Source organism: Fukomys damarensis, unplaced genomic scaffold (assembly GCF_012274545.1).
Source record: "Fukomys damarensis isolate Sample0158 unplaced genomic scaffold, DMR_v1.0_HiC HiC_scaffold_37, whole genome shotgun sequence".
In the NCBI taxonomy this organism is placed as follows: domain Eukaryota; kingdom Metazoa; phylum Chordata; class Mammalia; order Rodentia; family Bathyergidae; genus Fukomys; species Fukomys damarensis.
This window is the reverse complement of record NW_022900949.1, coordinates 17890626-17912703: the sequence shown is the minus strand read 5'-3', so window position 1 is coordinate 17912703 and position 22078 is coordinate 17890626. Positions and strand designations below refer to the sequence as shown.

Genomic DNA, 22078 nt, shown 5'->3' with positions numbered 1-22078 from the left:
AAAAAAAAAAAAAAAAATTACTAAGCAAAAGAAAATTATTTTTAAGGATAAGTCTGTCTTTGATAATGTTGCAAATGATTATAAGATGTAAAACATTACATTTCCTATTAAAATTGAACATGGTATTGAAATTACTTACAGTATATTACATTTAATCTTTCCAGTTCTACTTTAAAGAGTCAAGCACTGAAAGCAGTCAAGGCAACAAAACTGTGTCATGAGCAGAGCAAGTTAAAACCTTTTTCTTTTTGTTTAATCTTCATTCCCCAGGAGTGATACCACCCGCTGAAGAACTCCTTTCAGCTGCATTCCTGAGATTACAAGCCTTACGTTAAATGATTATCCTTGAGACCAGATTTTGCAGGCATCATACACAAGTATATTCAATTAAAATGGAATTATACATGTTGCTATTTTGATACCAAACAGAAGGGTACACTGAAATTAACAGAGAAACAGAAAATCCAGCCTATGGCTCACTCTATGTAGCAGTAGTGTCATTCTAATTTTATTGATGCTTTACTTTTCATAAAGTGCAATTAACAAAATAAATACGTTCAAAAGAGCTTTAAAGAGTCATATACAGTTCAGAGATTAAGATAAATTACTGGTTATATTCCTTATAACCTTTAAGTCTGTGAAAGCTGTTAAACTAAAAACTCATTGAGCCAGCTGAGAGAATGATTTTTATCCCCCTTACATCAACTGGTATTGAGAATCATTAACGAAGCTCACTCTATGACACAGGATTACACAGAAGGGGCATTTACATGCTACAGACTAAATCCAGATATGGTCAGGTGCTGGGCATTGTTTCTGGCTTCAAAATATGATGTGTCTGTTTCGTTATCTGGCTGGGGTATGAAAGGCATAGTCTGATGCTGTAGATTTTCCCAGTCCACATCATGGAAGAGAGGATGATGTTTCAGTTCTTAGGAAAAATATAAAACAAAACAGTGTATGATGACACCATTACCTCAGGAACTACTGTTTTCAGGAGTTACAGGAGAATCTCGCCCTTCCCTATTATGCCAGGCCCACAGACCAACGCGTAATTCTCCCCGCTAGGCGTCTTACACACTGAGTCATCTCGTGTGTCACCTGGCATGACAGGTGCTTGGTTCGCATTCGTCGAATGAACAAAAGAGTGGCCTTAGCAGAAGTCTGTCTCTCCAGCTGCCTTCTCCCTGGGAACGTGGCTCACTTCTTGCTCAGAGTGCAGCTCCCTACCGCGCATCTTTCATGGTTACTGCTACAGTTCTCGTTCCAGCACCTCATCACCTGTTTATAGTGCTACAGTCCAGCCCTCTGCGAGGTCCTAGGGAACGTCAGCGGGGAGCTCATCCTTGATGCCTCCACTCCACCTCCTTCAGGGACGGCCACACATATACTGATCATGCTCGATTTTATTATCCCCACATACATACTGTTTCTTGACAGTGCTTCTACCTGTCATCCATCCATCCATCCATGCTCTACCACTACTTAGGTCCTTGGTCACTTTATTTTCCATTTCTGAGGCAGAGTTTTGTTAACTGCCCAGCCTGGCCTCGAGCTTGTGATCCTCCTGGCCTGCCTGTGCCTGTCTGGTAGCTGGGATTATAGGTATGTGCTCAGCCGATAACACTTTATTTTTATTGCACTTCTAAGTTTAATCCCCCGTATCATACAAAGAAAATAAATTATAGAAGATTTTCATAAAACAGATTTCCTATATTTGGTGTTGGTTAGTTTTATCAGGCTATGAAAATCTTAAGATTCTGACAATATAAGATGGTTTCAAGTATCTCCTTGAGAGTGACAAAATTAAGTTTATTGTATTACAACTTGCCTGCAATAAAGACAAATACCTTAGTATTTAGAGGACAGACATAAGTAGAGTTATCTTTTTACCAGTGAGCAATCAGATTATCTGGAGCAGTGTACTGGAACTTGACACTGTTATTACTAGTCACCACCAAGGTTAAGCACCGACTAACACAAAACCTTACCTTTCATTCCAGCTCTCTTTGTATCATCAATGGTTAAAAGTATTTCTACTGCACTTTGAGCATTATCAGATAACTTTTCTTCACCTTCAGGCCAAGGTATATCTACAAATACAAATGCACAAATACATTTTTTTTGTTCCGGTTTTTTTGAGACAGGGTCTCACTATGTAGTTGAGACTGACCTGGAACTCACTGTGTAGCCCAGGCTAGTCTTGAACTCACAGCGGTCCTCCTGCCTCAGCCTGCTGAGTGCTGGGATTACAGGCGTGCGCCCCCACACCCGGCTACAAACACATTTTTTAATCACTGTTCAACACAGAAATAATGAATATTTTATTAGGAGAAAAAGAATCACCTCTTTTCAGAATATTCTGGAATACTTGCTGTGGCGTTTCATCATTGAAAGGGGGAATTCCGGTTAGAAATTCAAACAAGCAAACTCCAAGTGCCCACCAGTCTACTGCAGGTCCTGGATTTAAGAGGAAATAAGCTGTTTGCAAGCATTTTCTACAAATATCTGATCAACTGTAACATGACTACATGGACAGTTGAGCATAATCAAGGCATTCTTTGCCGAAAGCTTTCAGGTGTCTTCATAAATTATAGAAATGCTAAATTACCTTTATTTACACAATGTGTTCATTTCCTATTTCATAAGAAGATTAGATTAGCAGTTACCATAGCTACAAATGAATGTTAAAACCACTTATTTCCAATTATTAATAACTTCTGGTATTCTGGATAATTTTATGTTCTAATCCCTAAAACACAATGAAGGAATATGTTTATCATAAAGAATATTTTCTAAAATACACACTCTATTCGAAATGATTACATTTCTGTTTTTTTTGTTTGTTTGAGACAGGGTCTCACTCTGTAGTTGAGACTGACCCGGAACTCACTTTGTAGCCCAGGCTGGTCTCAAACTCAGTGATCCTCCTGCCTCAGCCTCCGAGTGCTGGGATTACAGGCACACTCTACCAGTATTTTTAGTGATGATAAACTGGTTAATATTTTGGTTTAATTCTGTATTTCCTCAGCAAAGGTTACTTTTAGTTCAGAACTACTTAATTTCAATATAAATTTAGATAAGGAATTTTAGTGGTGTTAAATTTTCCTACAAATTTTCTTTTAAAAACAATCTCACAAAATTCATAATGGTTATAAGCACCTGCCACCATCCCATTTTAAAAGAGTAGCAAAGCACTACAGAGTCTGCCATTAGGCAAAATAATCTCATGCATGTAGGGTGCCTTTTGTCTGTATAATCTCATTTCCCCTCAGGACCATAGGATGCTACGAGTTGGTGGCTTCTATAGCAGTTACTGTGAAAACACAGATCTCAGTTAGTAGATCTCTCAAGCAGCACTGAGCAAGAATACAGTGGATTAGACAATGTAGCCAAATAATAGGAAAGTAGGAAGAATTGAAGAAAAAACACGTTTTACTCAGGTTAGATATTAGAACCCTTTTCCCAGCTTAGCCAGTATATAAACAAACATCTGTGATTTCTCCACAGATACGTTACACGTATCCATATACTTCAGTCAAAGTCTAATAAGATCACATGTTGTGATAAGCCTTAGCAATTATATTATTGGCCAGAGAAAAAGAACAAATTTGTTCTATTCAACTAGCTTTCAAATTGAAAATCCATTCTTGAAATTGGTAGGGAAATACTGATATTATCGTAACTTCTTTTCTTTCTTTCCCTTGGCAGCACCACGGATTGAACTCAAGGTTCACACTGAGCTAAATCCTCAACATATTTTACATTATTTAGAGTGACAGGATTATAGGCATGTGACACCATGCCCTGCCACCTATTTTCTAATTGTAATGAAATTAAAAGATTTAGAAAAATCTGTCAATGAAATGAAAAGATTTAGCCTTTCTGTGACTGCTAATTTTAATATTTTTATCGAGTATTTCTTCTGTTTTCATAGAAAAACTATCTTCATGATACCTTTTAAACTTTAAAAAATGCTACATGCCTACATGTTTTTTCACAGAGAAAACAATCTCTGCAGTCTTGTTGCTCAGAGTACAGAAGACAATTCATTTTTGTAGTTTACAAATGAGCTGAAAGGAAAATAATTACACCATGTGATGTGGTTACACTTTGACTATTTGGTTTAATGTGCTTTGCCATTTGACTTCATAGAGTTTACTTACCCGAAGTCAGAAATCCTGCATATAAGAAAACAATAGTTAGGTATAATATATAAAATTATGAATTCATTCCCTCATCATTTCTAGGTAGAGTACCAGATAGAAGGGCTACAAAGATGATTAAAGGTTTTTCTCCAAGAAGAAAACAGCCTACTCTGGGATAGACAGAACATTAATTTTATTTATTTATTTTTGTTTTTTGAGACAGGGTCTCACTATGTAGTTGAGACAGCCCTGGAACTTACTATGTAGCCCAGGCTGGTCTCAAACTCACAGCGATCCTCCTGCCTCAGCCCTGAGAGCTGAGATTACAGGCGTGCGCCATCACACCCAGCAGAACATGAATTTTAACACAATGTTAAAAGAGCTGAAACAAAATCATGAACAGGAACAGGAAATTAAAAGAATCCCATCATGGCTGAGACTACAGCATGCTGTTTAGTCCCACTCAAATAGGGGTAAAGTTCTACAAGATATATCTCTACGTTTGAAGCCCATTTACATATTGTATCCAATGTTAGAGATAATGTTAATTATAACAGAGGAAACAGGCTGGCAAGTCTTGACCTAGCCAAAGGGGCGCTGTACAAAAATCTCTAAGGGCTTATAGGCATTTACTTGCTTCAGCTAATAAAGAAGGGGGAGTATTAATCGTGTATTCCCATTATGGAGAAGATTAGCAACAGGTGCTTTCTGTTATATAGAAAGAAGGCAGGGAACTCACTCTCCCCTTAAGAAATTTCCTTAAACTTGTGGAGTGGGGGGGGGAATCATAACTAACTGCAATACAGACAGAATAATTATTTTTTAGTTTTGTTTTTTTGGTGCCCAGGGCCTTGCATGTATTAAGCATGTGTGGTAACGGTGAGTTATATCCCACCCTCAGGATGACAGAAGTTTCCAACAGCTTTTCATATGGTGATCTAGAAGTAGTTATCACAGGATCTTTACTGAAGATGAGATACTTCACTGATGAGAAGAAATTTGATTCAAAGATGATCAGAGACTGGCTTTTCTCAACTAATGTTAAATACATGTGCAATACAAAGAAGACCTGGAAATTAAATATATTTTGAGAGACAGAATGGGAGGTGGGCACGGTGATGCATCTTTGTGACCCCAGCATTTGGGGGCTGAGCTGGAGGATGGCAAGTTCAAGCTCAGCCCGGGCAACTTAGCGAGACCCTGCCTCAAAACAAAAAATAAAAAAGGCGTGGGGATGCAGATCAGTGTGAAGGCCTGAGGTCCATCCTTAGTACCATGAAAAGGAAAAAGAGGAACGTGGGGCATATAACTATTTAGATTTGCTGAAAGCCAAGGCTAGCATGAGAACTCATGCTCAAGTCATGACCACAAATTAGGGTTCTATTTAGCAGCTCAGAGGGAGCCAACAGGGTCTTCTGAGGACAGAAATAGAATAAATTATATTACGGTTCAGAGAGAAAATCTGATGTCAACCATTGTAGACAACAGTGAAATTGAGAAGACCAGATAGAAACCATTAAATAATGAAAGAGATACACAAAATTCTTATGGAGACCAGTACCAGAGGTGATAACTATGGCAGGGATCTAGTGAACTGGATTTAATGTCTGAATGCAGGGATGATACCTATCTCTATGAAGATGAAGAAACAGACACAGGACGAAGTAAAAGCAAGCTAGCTAATCAGTCCAGGTTTTCCTTGTAGCATCTGACAGATTGGTAGAATACTGAGTAGGCAGCTTAGCTGTGTGTCTGCTACCCAGAGTTGGGATTAGAGATGGATTTGGGAATTAGCAACATGGAGGTGACAAATGAAGTCATGGGAACGATGTGATTAACAGGGAAAAAGGCACAGGGAAGATCTTTTTTTGGTACTGGGGATCGAACATGGGCCCTTATGCTTGAAAGGCAGGCAACAGAACCACTGAGCCAAATTCCCGGCCCACAGGGAAGATTCTTGAAGAATTCCTTTTTCATTCTCTGCATTTAGGGTTAGATCCACAAATTCAACCAAACATGGATAGAAAATACTTGAAAATACTTGACTGGTGTTGAACGTGTGCAGACTTATTTTTTGGTACCGGGGATTTAACTCAGGACATTGTGCTTGTGAGGCAGGTGGTAGAACCACTGAGCTACATCCCCATCCCCATATACTTTAAATCTTCACTATATTACTTACAACATCTAATGCAATGCAAGTGCTGTGTAAGTAGTTGTTGTATCATTTAGGGAACAATGATAAAAGAATCTGCGCAGGACTGGGGATTTAGTTCAGTGGTGCCATTGCCTGCGTTGCAAATGCAAGGTCCTGAGTTCGATCTCTGGTACCAAAAAATAAAAATATATGGGAGGAGGTGTATAGATTATATGCAAATACTATGCCTTTTTGTATGAGATACTTTATCACCCTTGGATTCTGGTATCCCACTCCCACTGATAAAGGAGCAATGTATTTGGAAGAGACAAGGAAGTAATTGAGGAACAGCAATAGATAAGAGGAATGAGTCTGAGGGGAAACTGAGATTTGACAAGGACTCCGTGGCAGGAAACAGGAAACATTTTCAGTAAAATAGTCCAGATAAAATCATATTGCTAGAACAAAAACAATCAGGTAAAGAAAAGAGGCAACTTTTGAGCAGCTGGGCAGTAAGGGGAAGACAAAAGTGGAAACTTGCTTTCACATAGGGATAAAAACGAGCAACAAAATAATCAAGATGTGGAAGTAGGTGGGCACAGGGGCACGGGCCTGTGAACTCAGCTACTTGGGAGGCTGAAGCAGGAGGACTGTAAGTCTGAGGCTAACCAGTTGGTCTCAAAATAAAAAATAAAAAAGTGCTGGGATGTAACTCAGTTGCCCCTGGATTCAGTCCCCGTACTGCAAAAACAAGAAATGCAGGCTGGGGATTTAGTTCAGTGGCACCGCTTCTGCCTCACAAGTGCAAGGTCCTGAGTTTGAACCCCGGTACAAAAACAGACAAGAAATACAGAAGGAATTCATGTTATGGGTTGATTTGAGCCCCCCAAAAAAGTTTGTGCAAACTCCTAACACTCAGCGTCTCAGGGTGACCTTACTGGAAATAGGGTTATTACAGATGGAATTAATCAGGTTAAGTGGAGGTCATATTGGGATAGGACAGGCTCCCAGCTCAACACGACTTGTATCTTTACAAAAAGCCACATGATTACAGAAGCACAAGGAAAAGCATACGAAGAGGCAGAACTGAAATGATGCATCTCCAAGTCCTGAACTCCAGAGACGGCCAACAAAGCAGCAGGCGAGAGGACATAGGCAGGGCACCTTGATTTTGCACGCTTAGCTCCCAAGCTTCCAACACATTTCACTGCATAAAATGTGGCACTTTGCTAAAGCAGTCCTAGAGAGCCGGTGTCGTTTACTTAAGACTTTTAAGAGAGAAAGGAAAAGAAGACAGGTGAAGACACTGTTCTGAAGGATGAGGATGTAAATGTGGGTGAATTATAAAGTGGAATAGGATTCTGTGCACCGAACAGAAGTTTAGGTCTAACACCGCAGTCACAAGCACTGTAGACCAGACCTGAATGCTTAGAACAGAGATGACATAGTGGGTGGGTGGTGGATCATGGAGTCACAGCAACTGAACCAGAGAAAGCAAAAGCACTGAAGGCAAAGGATAAGTGGCTGCATGTACTTCAGTGTCTGGTCTTATACATGCAGAGAATAGGAGCTATTTTGTTTTTCTTTTCTTACAATAAATGCCATATAAGTGAGAAAAGAGTATTTTGTGGATCTATTTTCTGACACTTTTTTTTTTTTGTACTGTGGATTGAACTTGGGTCCTTGAACTTGTGAGGCAGGTGGCAGAGGGTCTATTTTCTTATACTTTAGATAACTTAAGTATCAAAGAAACTCAAAACAGACAATGTACTGGTAGACAGCAATTCAAGATCCACGGCGCGTCACCTTCCTTACCATGGGCTGTGCCCAGCAAGAGCTCAGGAGCTAGGTAGTCTGGGGTTCCTAGAATTCGCCCGTCGTCCACTGGGGCTGCCCCTCTTCGCACACTCTTTGGAGTTCGGTAGGAGGTTCCAGACTTGATCTGATTTGGGGTCTGCTAATTCAAAGAATTTAAAACACAGCAAATATCCTCATTCCTTATACAAGGACTATAAATACTGAAACAAACGAAATAGCTAGATACTGAGCTACTAGGTGTAAAAGATAAACTGTACTGAAATCCTTGATGAAAGATTTGAAAACGGACTCATAACTAGTTATAATTATCAAAAAGTCTTTATATGTAGAAGTTCAGTTGCTCAGATAACAATTATTTTACTAAGATTTGGAAATACCACATATAATGAAAAAATACACAAAGATTTAATAGCATGGCTTAATACAAAACTTAACAGTCATTTGAGGGAAAGGTGGGGATTTAGCTCAGGGGAGAAGCACACAAGGTCCTGAGTTTGAGCCCCAGTATGGGGGTGGGGAAGTCATTGAGAAAGGCTACAGCTGACAAATAATTATTAGGATGATATACAAAATAACACAAATAATCCCTTGGGCTAAATAGGATCTAAAAGGTTTTAAGATAACTGTTAATCTAACAACATGTAATCACCTCAGACTTTTTTTTTTTGGTACCAGGGATCAATTCAGGACCTTGCACTTGTGAGGCAGGCCTGGTGCCACTGAGCTAAACCTGACCCCGCCTCAGACATCTAAAAAAAAAAATGCAGGCTCCTGAGTTTAAGGGACTTCTAAACCTGTAAATAAGTCCTTGTTAGAAACTCAAAGTCTCACTGCTTCTCAGCCTTGTGGCTAAGATCAAGGGTAAAAACCCAAGTCTCATAATTCAAGTTCAGAGTTTATACTTTTTATATTATGGTATTTCTCCAAAAACAGAAAAAAATAAATTTTTGGTTTATGAAGTTGAGAAAATAAAAACAAAATATTTGAAATACAAATTTCATATTTTTTCTATAGATTATCGAAATATGTCCTCAGACTTGAGTTTGATATCTCATAGCACTGCTGGGAAAATGTGATTGTGTTTTTTGTAAAGTATATAAAAATACACAAAAGGAAGAAGATGGTGTTATGAAGCAAAATCTGCATGAAAACTTCCAACAATTCAGTCTCAAATAAGAACAAAACTATATAATTCATACTATACAGTCTGAGAGGCGAGTGTTAGGGCTGCCCCTCCATCCCTAAATATTCACTTAGATTGAATGCAGTACCTTCACACTGAGCTACATCTGCAGCATTTTTTTTTTTTTTTTTGTCTTGAAGTCACTAAGTTGCCTAGGCTGAGCTTGAACTCACAATCCTGCCTCAGACTGCCCGAGTGCTAGCACCATACCTGGCCAAGTGCCTGTCTTAAGTTGATTTTTCTGTATCTAAAGAACAAAGTGTTGCCGGGGATGTAGCTCAGTGGTTCTGGCCACTGCTTCCCAAGTGCAAGGACCTGAGTTCAATCCCCGGTACTAAAAAAAAAAAACACAAAAAAAAAACAAAGTGTTAAAAGTTAGAATATACCTGATATGGCAGAGAGGATCTCCCTTTCTGAGTAGGGGTGACAGCCATGGGATATGAGCCACTATATGCACATGAAACGTCCATCGTATCTAAACAAGTAATGCTCATTTTGGATGGTTCTGAGTTACTGGATGCATTAATATGACTGTTAAAACTTCGAAAAGCTACAGCATTTCTTTTAGAGAGCATTAACGTTTTCAAGGCCTCCGAAGAAGGAGCTAACATTTTTTGGACAGCAGAGTTCTCATCATCTTTCGGCAAGGTATTCTCTTGGCAGTTTGGTGATACAGTAAGTTGATCTTCAGTATTTGATTCTTCAAAAGAGGATTCTTTGATACTTTTATCTGGATCTAGGGACTGCCTTTCTAATGAACTTTCCATTATGGAAACTCCAGGAAAAGACGAATCGGAGTCCATGCAAATACTTCTGGGACCACTATCATCATCACAACATAAAAAATTAGAACTTAAGTACTCCTTCCTATCAGTCTTCTCACAATCTTCCTCTAGTTCACACATAAGGTTTTTCGCTATCATTGGTACGGAGACATTTTCTGGTGCGTGTTTATCAGTAAAGTGATGGACGATGTTCTCCTTCTCAGCACAGTCATTTTGCTGACATCTGTGTACTGACAACTTGAGATCCCGGATTTCACCTGTTAAGCCTGTGCTGTGATTTGTATGACAATCTCGCATTTCTTTATTATGCTTATTCTCCACACAATTTTTTTTATTTTGTGTACTTTCCTGACAGGGACTAGAGTCAACCAATTCAAAATTTCTTTTTAAGCTTCTTTTCCCAAGGGGCTCCTCTGGCATACTACTAGAATTCAGAGCCCATTGCTCTGACTGCTGGCAACCAGGCTGTCCTGTGTCAGGGGCCGTGCTCACATTGTTTACATTGAGTTCTCCTGCTTCCCAAGAAACTTCTCCAGAAAAGCATTTTTTCGCAAGGTTTACACATGATCCACCAGTGGTAGGAATGGCATTGCTGTTATGAATCGGAGAAAGGGCCAGCTCAAGATCCTTTTTATGGAAACCTTTGGTCTCAGGGTCGTCTGCAGATTTTGTACACACCTTTTCCATTGCATTCCAACTCATCATTGTAGAGCCTGATGCTTCATCACTTTCCTACAAGGAAAAAGCAATACTTCTTAGTTCATGGAAAGCTGAAACTCTGACCTTCTAACCTCTGTCCACATAGGTAGGATAAATAACCCTATAAATCACTCCCTCCCTATTCGCACTTTCAAACAACAAAATAACAATAATAGGGAATTAAAAAGCAATATAAAGAATTATAGTATAAGCTGACATCTGAAACACGTTCTAAAATTTAAATGAATTATCCACTAATATTCTTATACATGGTATTAAACAGGACAAATTAACAAGCAATATATTTAGGCAGATTTAGGTTAACATTACATTATACACATTTGTTCTTCAACATCATATGAACGTATGTTTTTAACTGCAAAATGCAGAGGGCATGAAATCTAGTAAAAATTATAGAGCAGGGCTGGGAATGTAGCTCAGTGGCATAGTGCCTGTCTGGCAAATGAGAAGCACTGAGTTCGAGTCCTGATAAAAAAATAAAATTACAGAGCAAAAATATTGCTATTATAAACATGAATCACTTCATTCTATAAAAGCAAAAGATGCAGGAATTAAAATTCATTGTCAACAAGATGAACTAATGATACACTGATAACAAAATGCTTTTCTTGAAAACTGAATTCTAACTTTCTATCAGTTCTCATGTGTACTCATACATTGCAAACTGGTGCATGGTGACCAGGATTTTTATAAAATTACTCAAAGTGAGTCTTCAGTAACTAAAAGTACCTATTTTTGATGTGCAAACTTTAAAGTCTTATTCAGTAATAAGGAGGAACACTTACTTATGAGAAAAAACAATCCAAAACCAAAGAACAGGGGCTGGGCATTTATCTCAGTAGCACTGTGCCTGCCTCCCGAGCACAAGGTCCTGAGTTTGATCCCCAATACTGGAAATGAAACAAAACAAAACAAAAAACCCCAAATGTCCTGCATTACATGAATTTGAGTATCAGGACAGGGTGATCTGAGGGTCCCTTTTCTGATCACAACTTGAGAGACACTATTATAATCTAATCATTGCTTTCTTCAGAGCTCAGAAATGGAGGGCCAGGGATTTAGCTCAGTGGTTCCAGCACGTGCCTCGCAAGCATAAGGACCCGTTTGATCCCTGGTACCAAAAAAAAGAAAGAAATGGAAGAAGGGACAATACAAAAGAGGTAAATTAATAGTACTGGCAATGGAAATGTTTATTCTATAGCATGTAGTATGTATAACACAACCTAGAGAGGAAAAAGAAAAAAAAAAGAAAGAGACATTCTGCTTTATCTAAAAGTTAATTTGACCCTGTTCATAAAACACAAATATCCAACAATGAAGAAAATCAGATTGCTGAGCATAAGCAGCAAATATAATCCAAATAAATTCATCAAGTAGGCTTATCCTAATTTAACATTACTTATTCAGCATTTTATAACAACCTTATTATATTTTACATTTTAGTTCCTATCATCTTTAGTATCAGTAGCTTTCCTAACTTTTTGAAAGGGCAAAAGCAGAATACATAAAGTAGAATAACTAGGTAAATTAATTTGCTAAGCAATGGCCTCAGAGTAGACTCAGAACACCCATATCGTATCACCTTTTGATTTAAGGGCTATTCCTGAGAGTTACTAGTCTGTTAGATGAGAATCTGATAGGAAACGTCGTTAAGAGGAGGTAGGGATAAAAACTAAACAAACTAATGTCTGTCATGGTAGGGAATTCAAGTCCAATTTCACTATCAGTTTATTATAGTAACTTAATTCTCCATTATACACTAAGCAAGAGCAACTTCACAACTGAATGAGAAATGAAATACTGCACAAGAATTTGACAGCATCTCGGGAAGAAAGACTTTGAGGTTGTCCTGTGGCTGCTGCTTGCGTGGCAGTCTGATTTCTCCGTGGGATCTGTATCACAGGGCCCGGTGTTGGTCAGGAGTCCAGCACAGAGGTGGCTGTGCTTAAACAAAGCCCTTCTAACCTGGCAGTCCCGCTCCCACTTGGGGCTGCTGTGGCATTCCGACCCCACGCTGGACACGAAGGTGTGGGAGTGGCTGCTGGCGCTGGATGTGGCCAGCCTTCTCCTGGACTGGAGCAGACCAGGAGTCAGACACCTCACAGGTACTTCCGGGTGGGAAGCAAGCGCTTCAAGACCTGTGGGAGAAGACAGTACTGCTATGTCACAGCTTTCACAGCTCCTCACCGAACCCGAACATTCACAGACTGGGCCTGGGATTAAGCTCAGTGGTTCTGCTGCCTGCCTCGCAAGTGCAAGGACCTGAGTTCAATCCCCCGTACCAAAAAAAAAGAAAAAAATCCTGAACACTCACAGGTGATTATCTGTCACGCTGCAGAACTATTTCTTTGTAAATATTGTCCTCCACAGATGGCTGCGAGGATTTCTGCTATGATTATCATATTCAGCTTCACAAATAAAAATACAAATACTGTTCTTAAGTTTAGAACAACAACAACAAAAATTGTCTTAACATTTCTAGAGTAAAAACCAGGACAAGAGAATTTGTTTATACACTAATTAGAAGGAATCAATTTTGAGTTCTTTCTTTTTTTCCTTTTTATTGAGGTTATTGGTACAATCTAGGTATACAATTACATTCATCATTGGGATTCTGTACCTTTACATAATAGGTCTTGATTCTCATTTTTCCCCTTGTCCCTGCCCTCCCTTCACCCACTCCTCCCCTCCCCATTTACAAACACTTTATTTCCATTTTTTCAGTTTCTCCTATTTTTTCCTCTCCCTTATTACCTTTCCCCCACCCTTCCCACTTTCCCTACATCTTTAGCCTTTTACTTCCTATTTCACATTATTAATTATCTCATTAGGATCCTGTGTACTATTGTAGTTTTTCACACCAAAGAAACTATTCGGTATTTCAGTTAAAGAAATCTCTGTATGAACATTAAAAATAGGGAATCCTAAGAGTTATTTCTGATCTAATATGAAACTGTTCTTTTTTTTAAAATTTGGTACCGGGGACCGAACTAGAACCTTATGCTTGCAAGGCAGCCACAGCACCACTGACCTAAATCTCCGGCCTAAGGCATTTTCTTAATGTAACAGAATAAAGCACATATGTAACCCTACAGAGGGCTACACATTTGCTTCTCTATCATATATGAAAAGGCTGACAATGATTTTTGTCAGCTCGTAATTAGGTGTAACACAATTGTGTCCTTTGTTTTGGGGGTATTGGGAATTGAGCTGAGTGCTGAGCTATATCCCTAGGCCCTTTTAATTTTTTAAATTCTCAGATAAAGTCCCCTAAGTTGCCCAAATGGACTTTGAAGTTGCCATCCTCTTGGCTCTGCCTCGCAAGTAGCTAAGAGTAGAGGCGCAAGCCATCACACTTTGCTGACAACTGTGCTACTGCTGAAGACACAGTGGTAATACAATTATGCAATCATTTTACACGTGTATGAAAAGATGCACATGGCTTGTTTTCTTTCCACAAGAGTGAACATGATCTCAATCTCAAGGAAATTTGTTTTTGAAAAGGAAATATGATTTTAAATATATTCTCATCTATTTCTAAATGTCAGAGTTCTTGATCAGATTTGAAAACATTTTTTTTAACAAGTCCTTGACAACCTCCAAATCGTTCTTGTTGAACTTCCTATTTTTCCAGCACAACCCAGACCAGAGGGCCAATCTCAAGGAAATTCTTAGTGTACTAAGTCTTAGAACTCTAAAACTGAAGGGATAAGCCAGGTGTGGTGGTGCACGCCTACAGTCCTCACACAGTGAGTTCAGGCCAGGCTGAATTACAAAGGGAGACCTACCTTAAAAAAAAAATAAGGAAGCATTCCATGTAATCCTACGTTCTTTTCACTACTGAGATCCTCTCAGTGCAATTCCTGACATGCACTGGTCACCAATTTTGATATATATGGTGACTGTTTAGCTACCTCCAGCCAGGACCATGGGAACTCGCGTTTAACCAAGTACCACGCGCACACTGCATTTGCTAGTGAGTCAGTCCTTCTTCACTGCTGGTGATCACCCATTTCCTACTTTGGAACTTGTGACAGCTCCTAGTTTCCCACGTATTTCTGTAATGACATGTGACTCTTTACAATATACTTAGCAAACTTCCTCTCCTACTGCACGTGGCTCTTGCTCTCACACAGTACATTTGGTCCCTACCGTCTGAAGCTGGAACTTATCAGCGCTGCTGGATGTGCTCGTGTCTCTGTCCGAAATGCCCCCTTTTGCTAAACTGAAGCTAGGAAGTTCTTGCTTCTCTCTTGGGTCCAGTTTGGCCATCACAGACCATTCCCGTTAGCTTTGCCCCTACTTCCTCCTGTCAGATTCATTTTAAAGGGTTGTTCATGTTGTCTGTCCCAATCTCCTGTGCACCTTGCTATTTGTCTTTTATCGCATGCAAAAATATCTTCAAGTTTTTAAATTTAAACTACCACAAAATGTTTTCAAAATACGGCTACTGTAGGGCCCCATAAAACTGCAGGTGCTGTATCTTGTTTATATTGTATGAGATTTCTATAAACCTACTATAGCGAAATTAACCTGATGATCGTTCTAATTTTATAGATTATCTCATTAGCCAGACATTTTATTCTCTTGATTTACAAATCTGCCACCACCATGGTTACACACGGCATTGACAGGATGAAACAGGAATGTCACAGATGGTTGAAATATTTATATTTTAAAAATATTAATTTGATATGACATTTTAACATTTGAAAAATTTTTTCCTTAAAGGACATGCTTAGTGTAATAAAGCCCTACTCTTTTTATACTCACATGAGTATAGTTTGCTAGAGTAAGGCGTGGTCTCCTTTTGATCTACAGACATGGGACAAATGAATCCTTGAGAAAGCTGTGATGTTTCTGAATGATGGGTTGAAATGATGTCTGCAGAGTCTTGACTTTTTTCTGCAACTGGTGTGAACTATCAATGGAAGAAAATTAAAAACAAATGCTAAAGATTTAACTTTACAAAAATACCACCTAAGAATACAGGCTGTTATACCATATAAGCTGACAAACTGTCAAACAAATGTTACCTCATGCTTGTTATTTACATCTAGGTTTTTCTGAGTCAGGGTCTCACTATGTAGTTGAGACTGACCTGGAGCTCACTATGCAGCCCAGGCTGGTCTCGAACTCAGTGATCCTCCTGCCTCAGCCTCCCAAGTGCTGTGATTACAAGCGTGCACCACCACGCCCAGCTATTTGCATCTAGTTTTATTTTTTTAATGGGGACTTTGAATTTTAAGGGGTAACTGTGAAAAGATATAGCATAAGAATTTTTCTTATCAAGAACTTACGAATCCCAGAGAACTGATGAGTGACAATACTTGTCCTGGGGTTCTTGAATAATCTTGCTTGGGTTTGGCCATAGATGGTGTTGTAAGGATATCCATCATATTGATATCTGTGTGTGCAAAGGAAAGAACAGTAATTAAAAAAAAAACTTTCAATTTTCACCAAGTCAACAGTCATGTGTTCTGCATTATTAACCTTACCTGTAAAACTGGCTTGTGCAGGATAAATGTATTCAGTGAGTCTACCATTCCACAGAGGAAACATTTACAATTGACTGAAATCATTAAAACGTCTCATGAATAGTCTTACTCTAAAACGAGTGGCTCATGGTGAAATGACGCAGAATCTTATTAGATTTTTAGGGATTACTCAGTCACAAAAAATAAGTGCTATCAACTAGCAAGAAAATAATTTTTGGTAAATCAAATACTGAAAAACAGTTGGTAAGGAAAAGTACAAATTCTGGGCTTCTCATCCTAACATGCTGAAGCCTAGATTAAGATAGAAGTTGACCCACATTTCAGCATGCTTAAGTGTGTAATATTTTAAAATAATTTAATAGTACACATAATATAATACTATTTTACTTAGATACCAAAAATGGCAAAAGAAGCCTAGGGGTCTGTGTGTAGTACAGGACTTTAAAGTTTGAATGTAACAAACTTTATTTACATCTCACATCGATGAAGCAATAAATTAATAATAATCTTGAAGGACATTTTACAAATAAAACTAAAAATTAGGCCTTTATGATATAGTTATTAAATTCATCAGTAGTATCATCTTAATACAAAAATGTTCCCAATTGGTGATACTTTTCAATAGCTTAAGAAAACAAACGTGCAAGTAGATGGTGTCTTTGAGAATATCCCTAATAACATCTCTTACCGCATCAGCATCAAATTTTGCTGTTTCTGCAGTAAAATGTATAAACATTCACATGAAGCGGGATGAAGAAAGACTAAAGGCAGCCCTGTATTAGCTCAGGCCAGATGTGACCAAACTTAGGAAGAACCTTCAGGTATTCACAACTGTTTGAATCTTGTACTCCCAAATAAAGAATCACAGATCTACATATACTTTCAAATGATTATAATTACAGGGTTTATAATTTATAACCTATTTTCATTTACTTAAAAAACCCCACACTTCCATCTCTCTGCCATATCTTCTTTCTTTCCCCAGTGCTGAGGATAAACCATGGTCTCATGCTCCACCACTGTGCCGTACCCCAGCCCACTTGTATGCTTCCTAGTAGACAGTACTGTACCATCTGTTTCCAAGTTGATAATGTCATTTGTCCATGCTTCTACGATGAACTTAGGTAGTTTGGAGGTTGTACCTATTAAATACAGTTCTGCTAAAAATACTATTCATGTGTGTTTTGCTCTCCTGAGCTGCTGTTTTTCAGTGCCGGGGACTGCATGTTAGGCAAGTATTCCACCACTGAGCTAATCCCCAGCCCCTTGGACTGCTTTCTTAAATTCCAAAACATAAACTCAAAGAGAATTAAAACCTTTTGTTTTTAAAACACATTGGCAGGGGATTTAGCTCAGTTGCACCACACCTACCTTGCAAATGTCCTGAGTTCAATCCCCAGTACCACCCCCAAACAAACAAACAAACAAGCCCCCCCAAGAAAAACACTGGCAAATTTTCTTTAGAAAGCACTATGCTAATTTACAGTGACCCTAGACAAACCTGTTTTGCTTTTTTTGTTTGTTTTTTGAGACAGGGCCTCCTATTTTGCTTTTTCAAAGTAGTTTTGTTAACTGGATCATTATTCCATTTTTATAATGCTTACTAGTATAAAATGGTTCTTTTTTATATTAGCAGTAATTATTACTAGTGAAGCAAACATATTTCCATAATACACACACACACACACACACACACACACACATGAATTGTGTTAATCTCTGTTCTTTTATTAGTTTTAGTGGTAGCCATTTATATGTGAATAAATGATTAGATATTGACCTTTTATCATATTATATTTATTTTAGTATTTTTACTGTTGCTTTATTGATGAGAACCAGTTTCTAATAGGGAGAGAGGTCAGAAGAACAGAAATTATAAGATCCAAGGATTTTCAGTGATCTTTGAAGATCCAATAGTGGCCGTTCCCATTTTTGATTATCGTCTGTTAGCCCTCCATTGAGTGAGAGGGACTGAACCCAAGACCACATGTATGCTGAACTCTTTAACACTGAGCTATTCCCCTAACACTATTTTTTATCTTTCATGGAAAAAGATATAATTATATAGTCTATTTTAGAATAAATAACTCAAAGTTCACTTAGTATGCCCAAAGTATGTTAATGAAATATATTCTAAAATTTTTATTGTTTTTTATAGTCTCTAAAATTTGCCTGACATTTATTTATTTATGGTATGGGGGATCAAACTTAGGACCTTGCAATTTGCCAGGCACGCACAGTACCACTGAGCTACAACCCTGGTCCTTTGAGTACTTTTTTTTTTGGTACTGAAAATTGAATTCAGGACCTTGTGCCTGCCAGGCAGCCCAGCTGGACCTTTAAAAACTACATACTTCGTAATTTTCTTACCTCTATTCAAAGTCACTTTGGAAAGGCCAAAATCTGTCAGTTTAATATGACCCTCATTAGAAATCAGCATATTGTCTGGTTTCAAATCCCTGCACATAAAAAAAAAAAAGGAAAATAGATAACTAAAGAAAAGGCTAGTTTTAATATTAGAATGTCTAAGAAAAAGAGAGTGTTACAGAAGAGGCAAATTTTATTTATTTCCTCTAAAAAGCATTTATTGGTGGCTCTGCAATGAATAAAACAACTTTCAAAAGCAATTCTGTGGTACATCTGAATCCAGAAAATATTAGATGACTTAATAGATTTAATACTAGATTATCTGTGGTGTTAGATTTTACTATTAAAATAAACTGTATTAGATAAAGTCAACCACAAGTCAATTCAAAATTGCACTTCTTTCAGAAGTAAGCAAGCTTTGACAGAGCAGAGTAACTTAACCTTTCTTCGCACACAGCAAACCAGTGCAAACCAGTAAGACGACACAGTACGGCACTTTACTGCATGATGGCAGAAGAGTGGAAAAGAATTTAATAGTATTTACACTGAAACACTGTTCACGTTCAAAGCAACATAATTTAAAACACAGGGAGACGAAAACAGGAGTTACAGGAATTGCCAAATTCACGCGAGTTAAACTTCAGGTAATCTGGAAACACAGGCAAGTGGCGACAGTAAATCTAAACCTTAACACATGATTTGATTATCTGCACATTGAAGTAGTGGTTTAGAGAAAAGTCAGCCTTTACCTATGGATGATTCCGTGTCTGTGAAGGTAATCCAGAGCCAGTGCTACTTCAGAAATATATTTCACAGCCATCTCTTCATCAAAATAGCCATATATATGCAGAAGAGACTTGACATCCCCACCAATAAGATACTCCATCACCTATTTGAGAATTTAGTATCATCAAGTAAAAACTTACTTTCAAGATACAGCATTGGGCATTATAGTTACATATTTTTAGTATAGTTCTGTAACAAAATGCATTTTCTTGTTATCACTCGTTATCCTTTAATGCCAGGTTCACTCAGGTTCCATATAATCTTTTTTTTAATCTATCCTGGGAATTGAACTCAGAGCCTGTTCACTAAGCTTTGTCTCCAGCTCTTCTTGTTTTTTGAGACAGGGCTCTTGCTAAGGCACTACGTGACTGGGCTCTTAAGTGGGATCCTCTTGCCTCAGCCTCTCACAGTGCTGGGATTACAGGTATCCGCCACGACACAGGGCTTCATGTAATATTTAATTAAAAATTAAACTGGTTAAGGGCTGGGGATTTAGCTCAGCGGTTCCACCACCTGCTTTGCAAGCACAAAGACCTGAGTTTGATCCCCGGTACCAAAAAAAAAAAAAAAAAAAAAAATTAAACTGGTTAGCTTGAACACAAATTTAGACTTGTAGAAATAAAAAAATCTTAGAACATTAGAATTATTTTCCATATATTCTTCATCCGGATTCACTCATTCTTAGCATTTTGCCTATTTGCTCTCTATTTTCTCTATATATGAGATTGTGATCCCAAAATTCGGTATTTAAATTAAGATGATTACAGTGAAAGACACACTGCCATTAATTCAATCTCAAAGTACTCCCCGCTTCTAACACACATCCCAGTGCTCTTGCCACTGCCTGAAGCAGTTCCGGAAGTCCTCATTTGTGAGTGTTTTTACTCAGGCTGCTGTGGCCGCCTCTGTGTCCCGCACTGATTCAAAACAATTGCAGCAATTTCTGTCTGACACAAACATCACAGTGCGGCCTCATCCATTTTATTTACTGCACCTGGCACCATGTAACTTCCCCAAAGTCAAACACCCCAACACTTCGAATAGACTGAGGACACTGAGGCAGCCTCCACAGCACACTCACGAAAGACGACTGCGGAGATGCTTCAGACAGCGGTGAGAGTGGTGGGTGGGACGGCGTGTCTGAAGCCAGGGTGTACGCTAATGTGCCTGTTACTGCAACACATCTTTTATTTTTAGGTTTTTAAATTCACTGTGATTTCACACTTCATATGTATACAGAATAAACTTTAATATGTATATATTAGATATATGTATTAAAACTTATAGACTATAAAGTAATTAATATACTCAAATATTTTTTGAACATAAATTTTGCTTTGACTAGAACATTTAATTAAAAAGAAAAACAATACAGTCTTGGGTATACTCAGTGATAAAGTTATTTCCTTAAAAAAGCATGCATAAGCCCTATGTTGATCTTTAGCATCGCATAAAATAATCCAATGTGGCAACAGTAAATCTGATATGAATGGCACAATATAATTTTATGTTTTTGAGATGAGTTCTTGCTAAGTCATCTAGGCTGGTCTCAAATTATTGAGTTCAAAGGATCCTCCTGCCTCAGCTTCCCAACTAGCCAAGACTACAGGCATGAAGCCCTACACCCAGCTAATGTGTACATTTAAAACTTCTGGTGAATAATCTGAGAATACAGTCGAAAAGGTCATGACGTTATAATTTCATTCTTTATCACATTCCTCCTAATGAGACATCTTTGCACAACTACAATGCTGTTAGACGACGGCCTTATCGAATATGCTGTCTGCTTCAACTTGTCTGACCATCTCACGGTGCCCACTATAGCATCGCTCTTCACCCCCTTCCCATCCCCATGCCAGCATCAGGCCAGGCCCTTAGTTGTTCCATCTTTTTGGTCTGCTTTGATCTGGAGCAGTTTTTCAGCTGTGTGTGTCTGTGCGTGCGTACATTTCATGACAGAAACATTTTTGAAATGTGCAGGCATATTTAAAGAAATCCTTCAATTTGTTTGTTTCTTCATGGTTTGATGAATGTTATGCAAGTTTGGCAGAAATATCAGGGTAGTGCTGAGTCCTTCCCAGTGACTTCCACTGGATCAAGGCACCTCGTTTATCAGCAGATCTGGAGAGGGGTTTGACTTTCTTCCAGTACTGGGTATCAGTCCTAAAGCCTTGTGCCAAGCAAGTTCTCTGCCACTGAGTCGCATTACCAGCGCCTACATCTCTTATGAGGATGCTTAATGCAGTTTGTCTGACCACATCTTGAGCGTCAAGGATGAAGTTAGGTGGATGAGAGATGGTTTACTATCTGATTTTAGGAAGAAAAAATGAGAGGTGGGGAGCACAGTTCAGTGGTAGAGTACTTGTCTAGCCTGTGTAAGGCTCAGCACTCCTGCTCCCCCCACCCCAAAATGAGAGCTGCTTACTTATTTCATGAATTCTAGGGCCTAAGCATTGAAAAAAATTCTGCCAAGATGAGTAATTCCACCTGACCCTTTAGCATCACTGCTGGACTAGGCATGAGGAGACACCTAGCTAAATCAAGTTGGATGCTCTAGCCACACTCATGGCATGTGGGGCAGTGTGTGTGTGTGTGTGTGTGTGTGTGTGTGTGTGTGTGTGTGTGTGTGTGTGTGT

The 22078-nt window shown here is 38.6% G+C and overlaps 1 protein-coding gene across 6 annotated transcripts in view; it reads right to left on the bottom strand.

The window, feature by feature from the left end:
- Mastl (microtubule associated serine/threonine kinase like) overlaps positions 1–22078 on the bottom strand; it is a 28615-nt gene that overhangs the window by 540 nt on the left and 5997 nt on the right. For 2 of the 6 annotated variants that reach the window (XM_010614714.3, XM_033759754.1), the window contains 11 exons: positions 19406–19545; positions 18660–18748; positions 16092–16198; positions 15565–15712; positions 12757–12929; positions 9673–10803; positions 8101–8242; positions 4167–4181; positions 2347–2460; positions 1992–2093; positions 471–931 (listed from right to left, as the gene is read on the bottom strand). In XM_010614714.3, the coding sequence (XP_010613016.2) occupies positions 774–931; positions 1992–2093; positions 2347–2460; positions 4167–4181; positions 8101–8242; positions 9673–10803; positions 12757–12929; positions 15565–15712; positions 16092–16198; positions 18660–18748; positions 19406–19545 (2319 nt within the window). In that variant the 3' untranslated portion in view covers positions 471–773. Of the gene's footprint in view, positions 1–470; positions 932–1991; positions 2094–2346; positions 2461–4166; positions 4182–8100; positions 8243–9672; positions 10804–12756; positions 12930–15564; positions 15713–16091; positions 16199–18659; positions 18749–19405; positions 19546–22078 lie in introns of those variants that run through there. The other 4 variants (XM_033759751.1, XM_033759753.1, XM_033759752.1 and 1 more) reach the window with 4 other exon arrangements.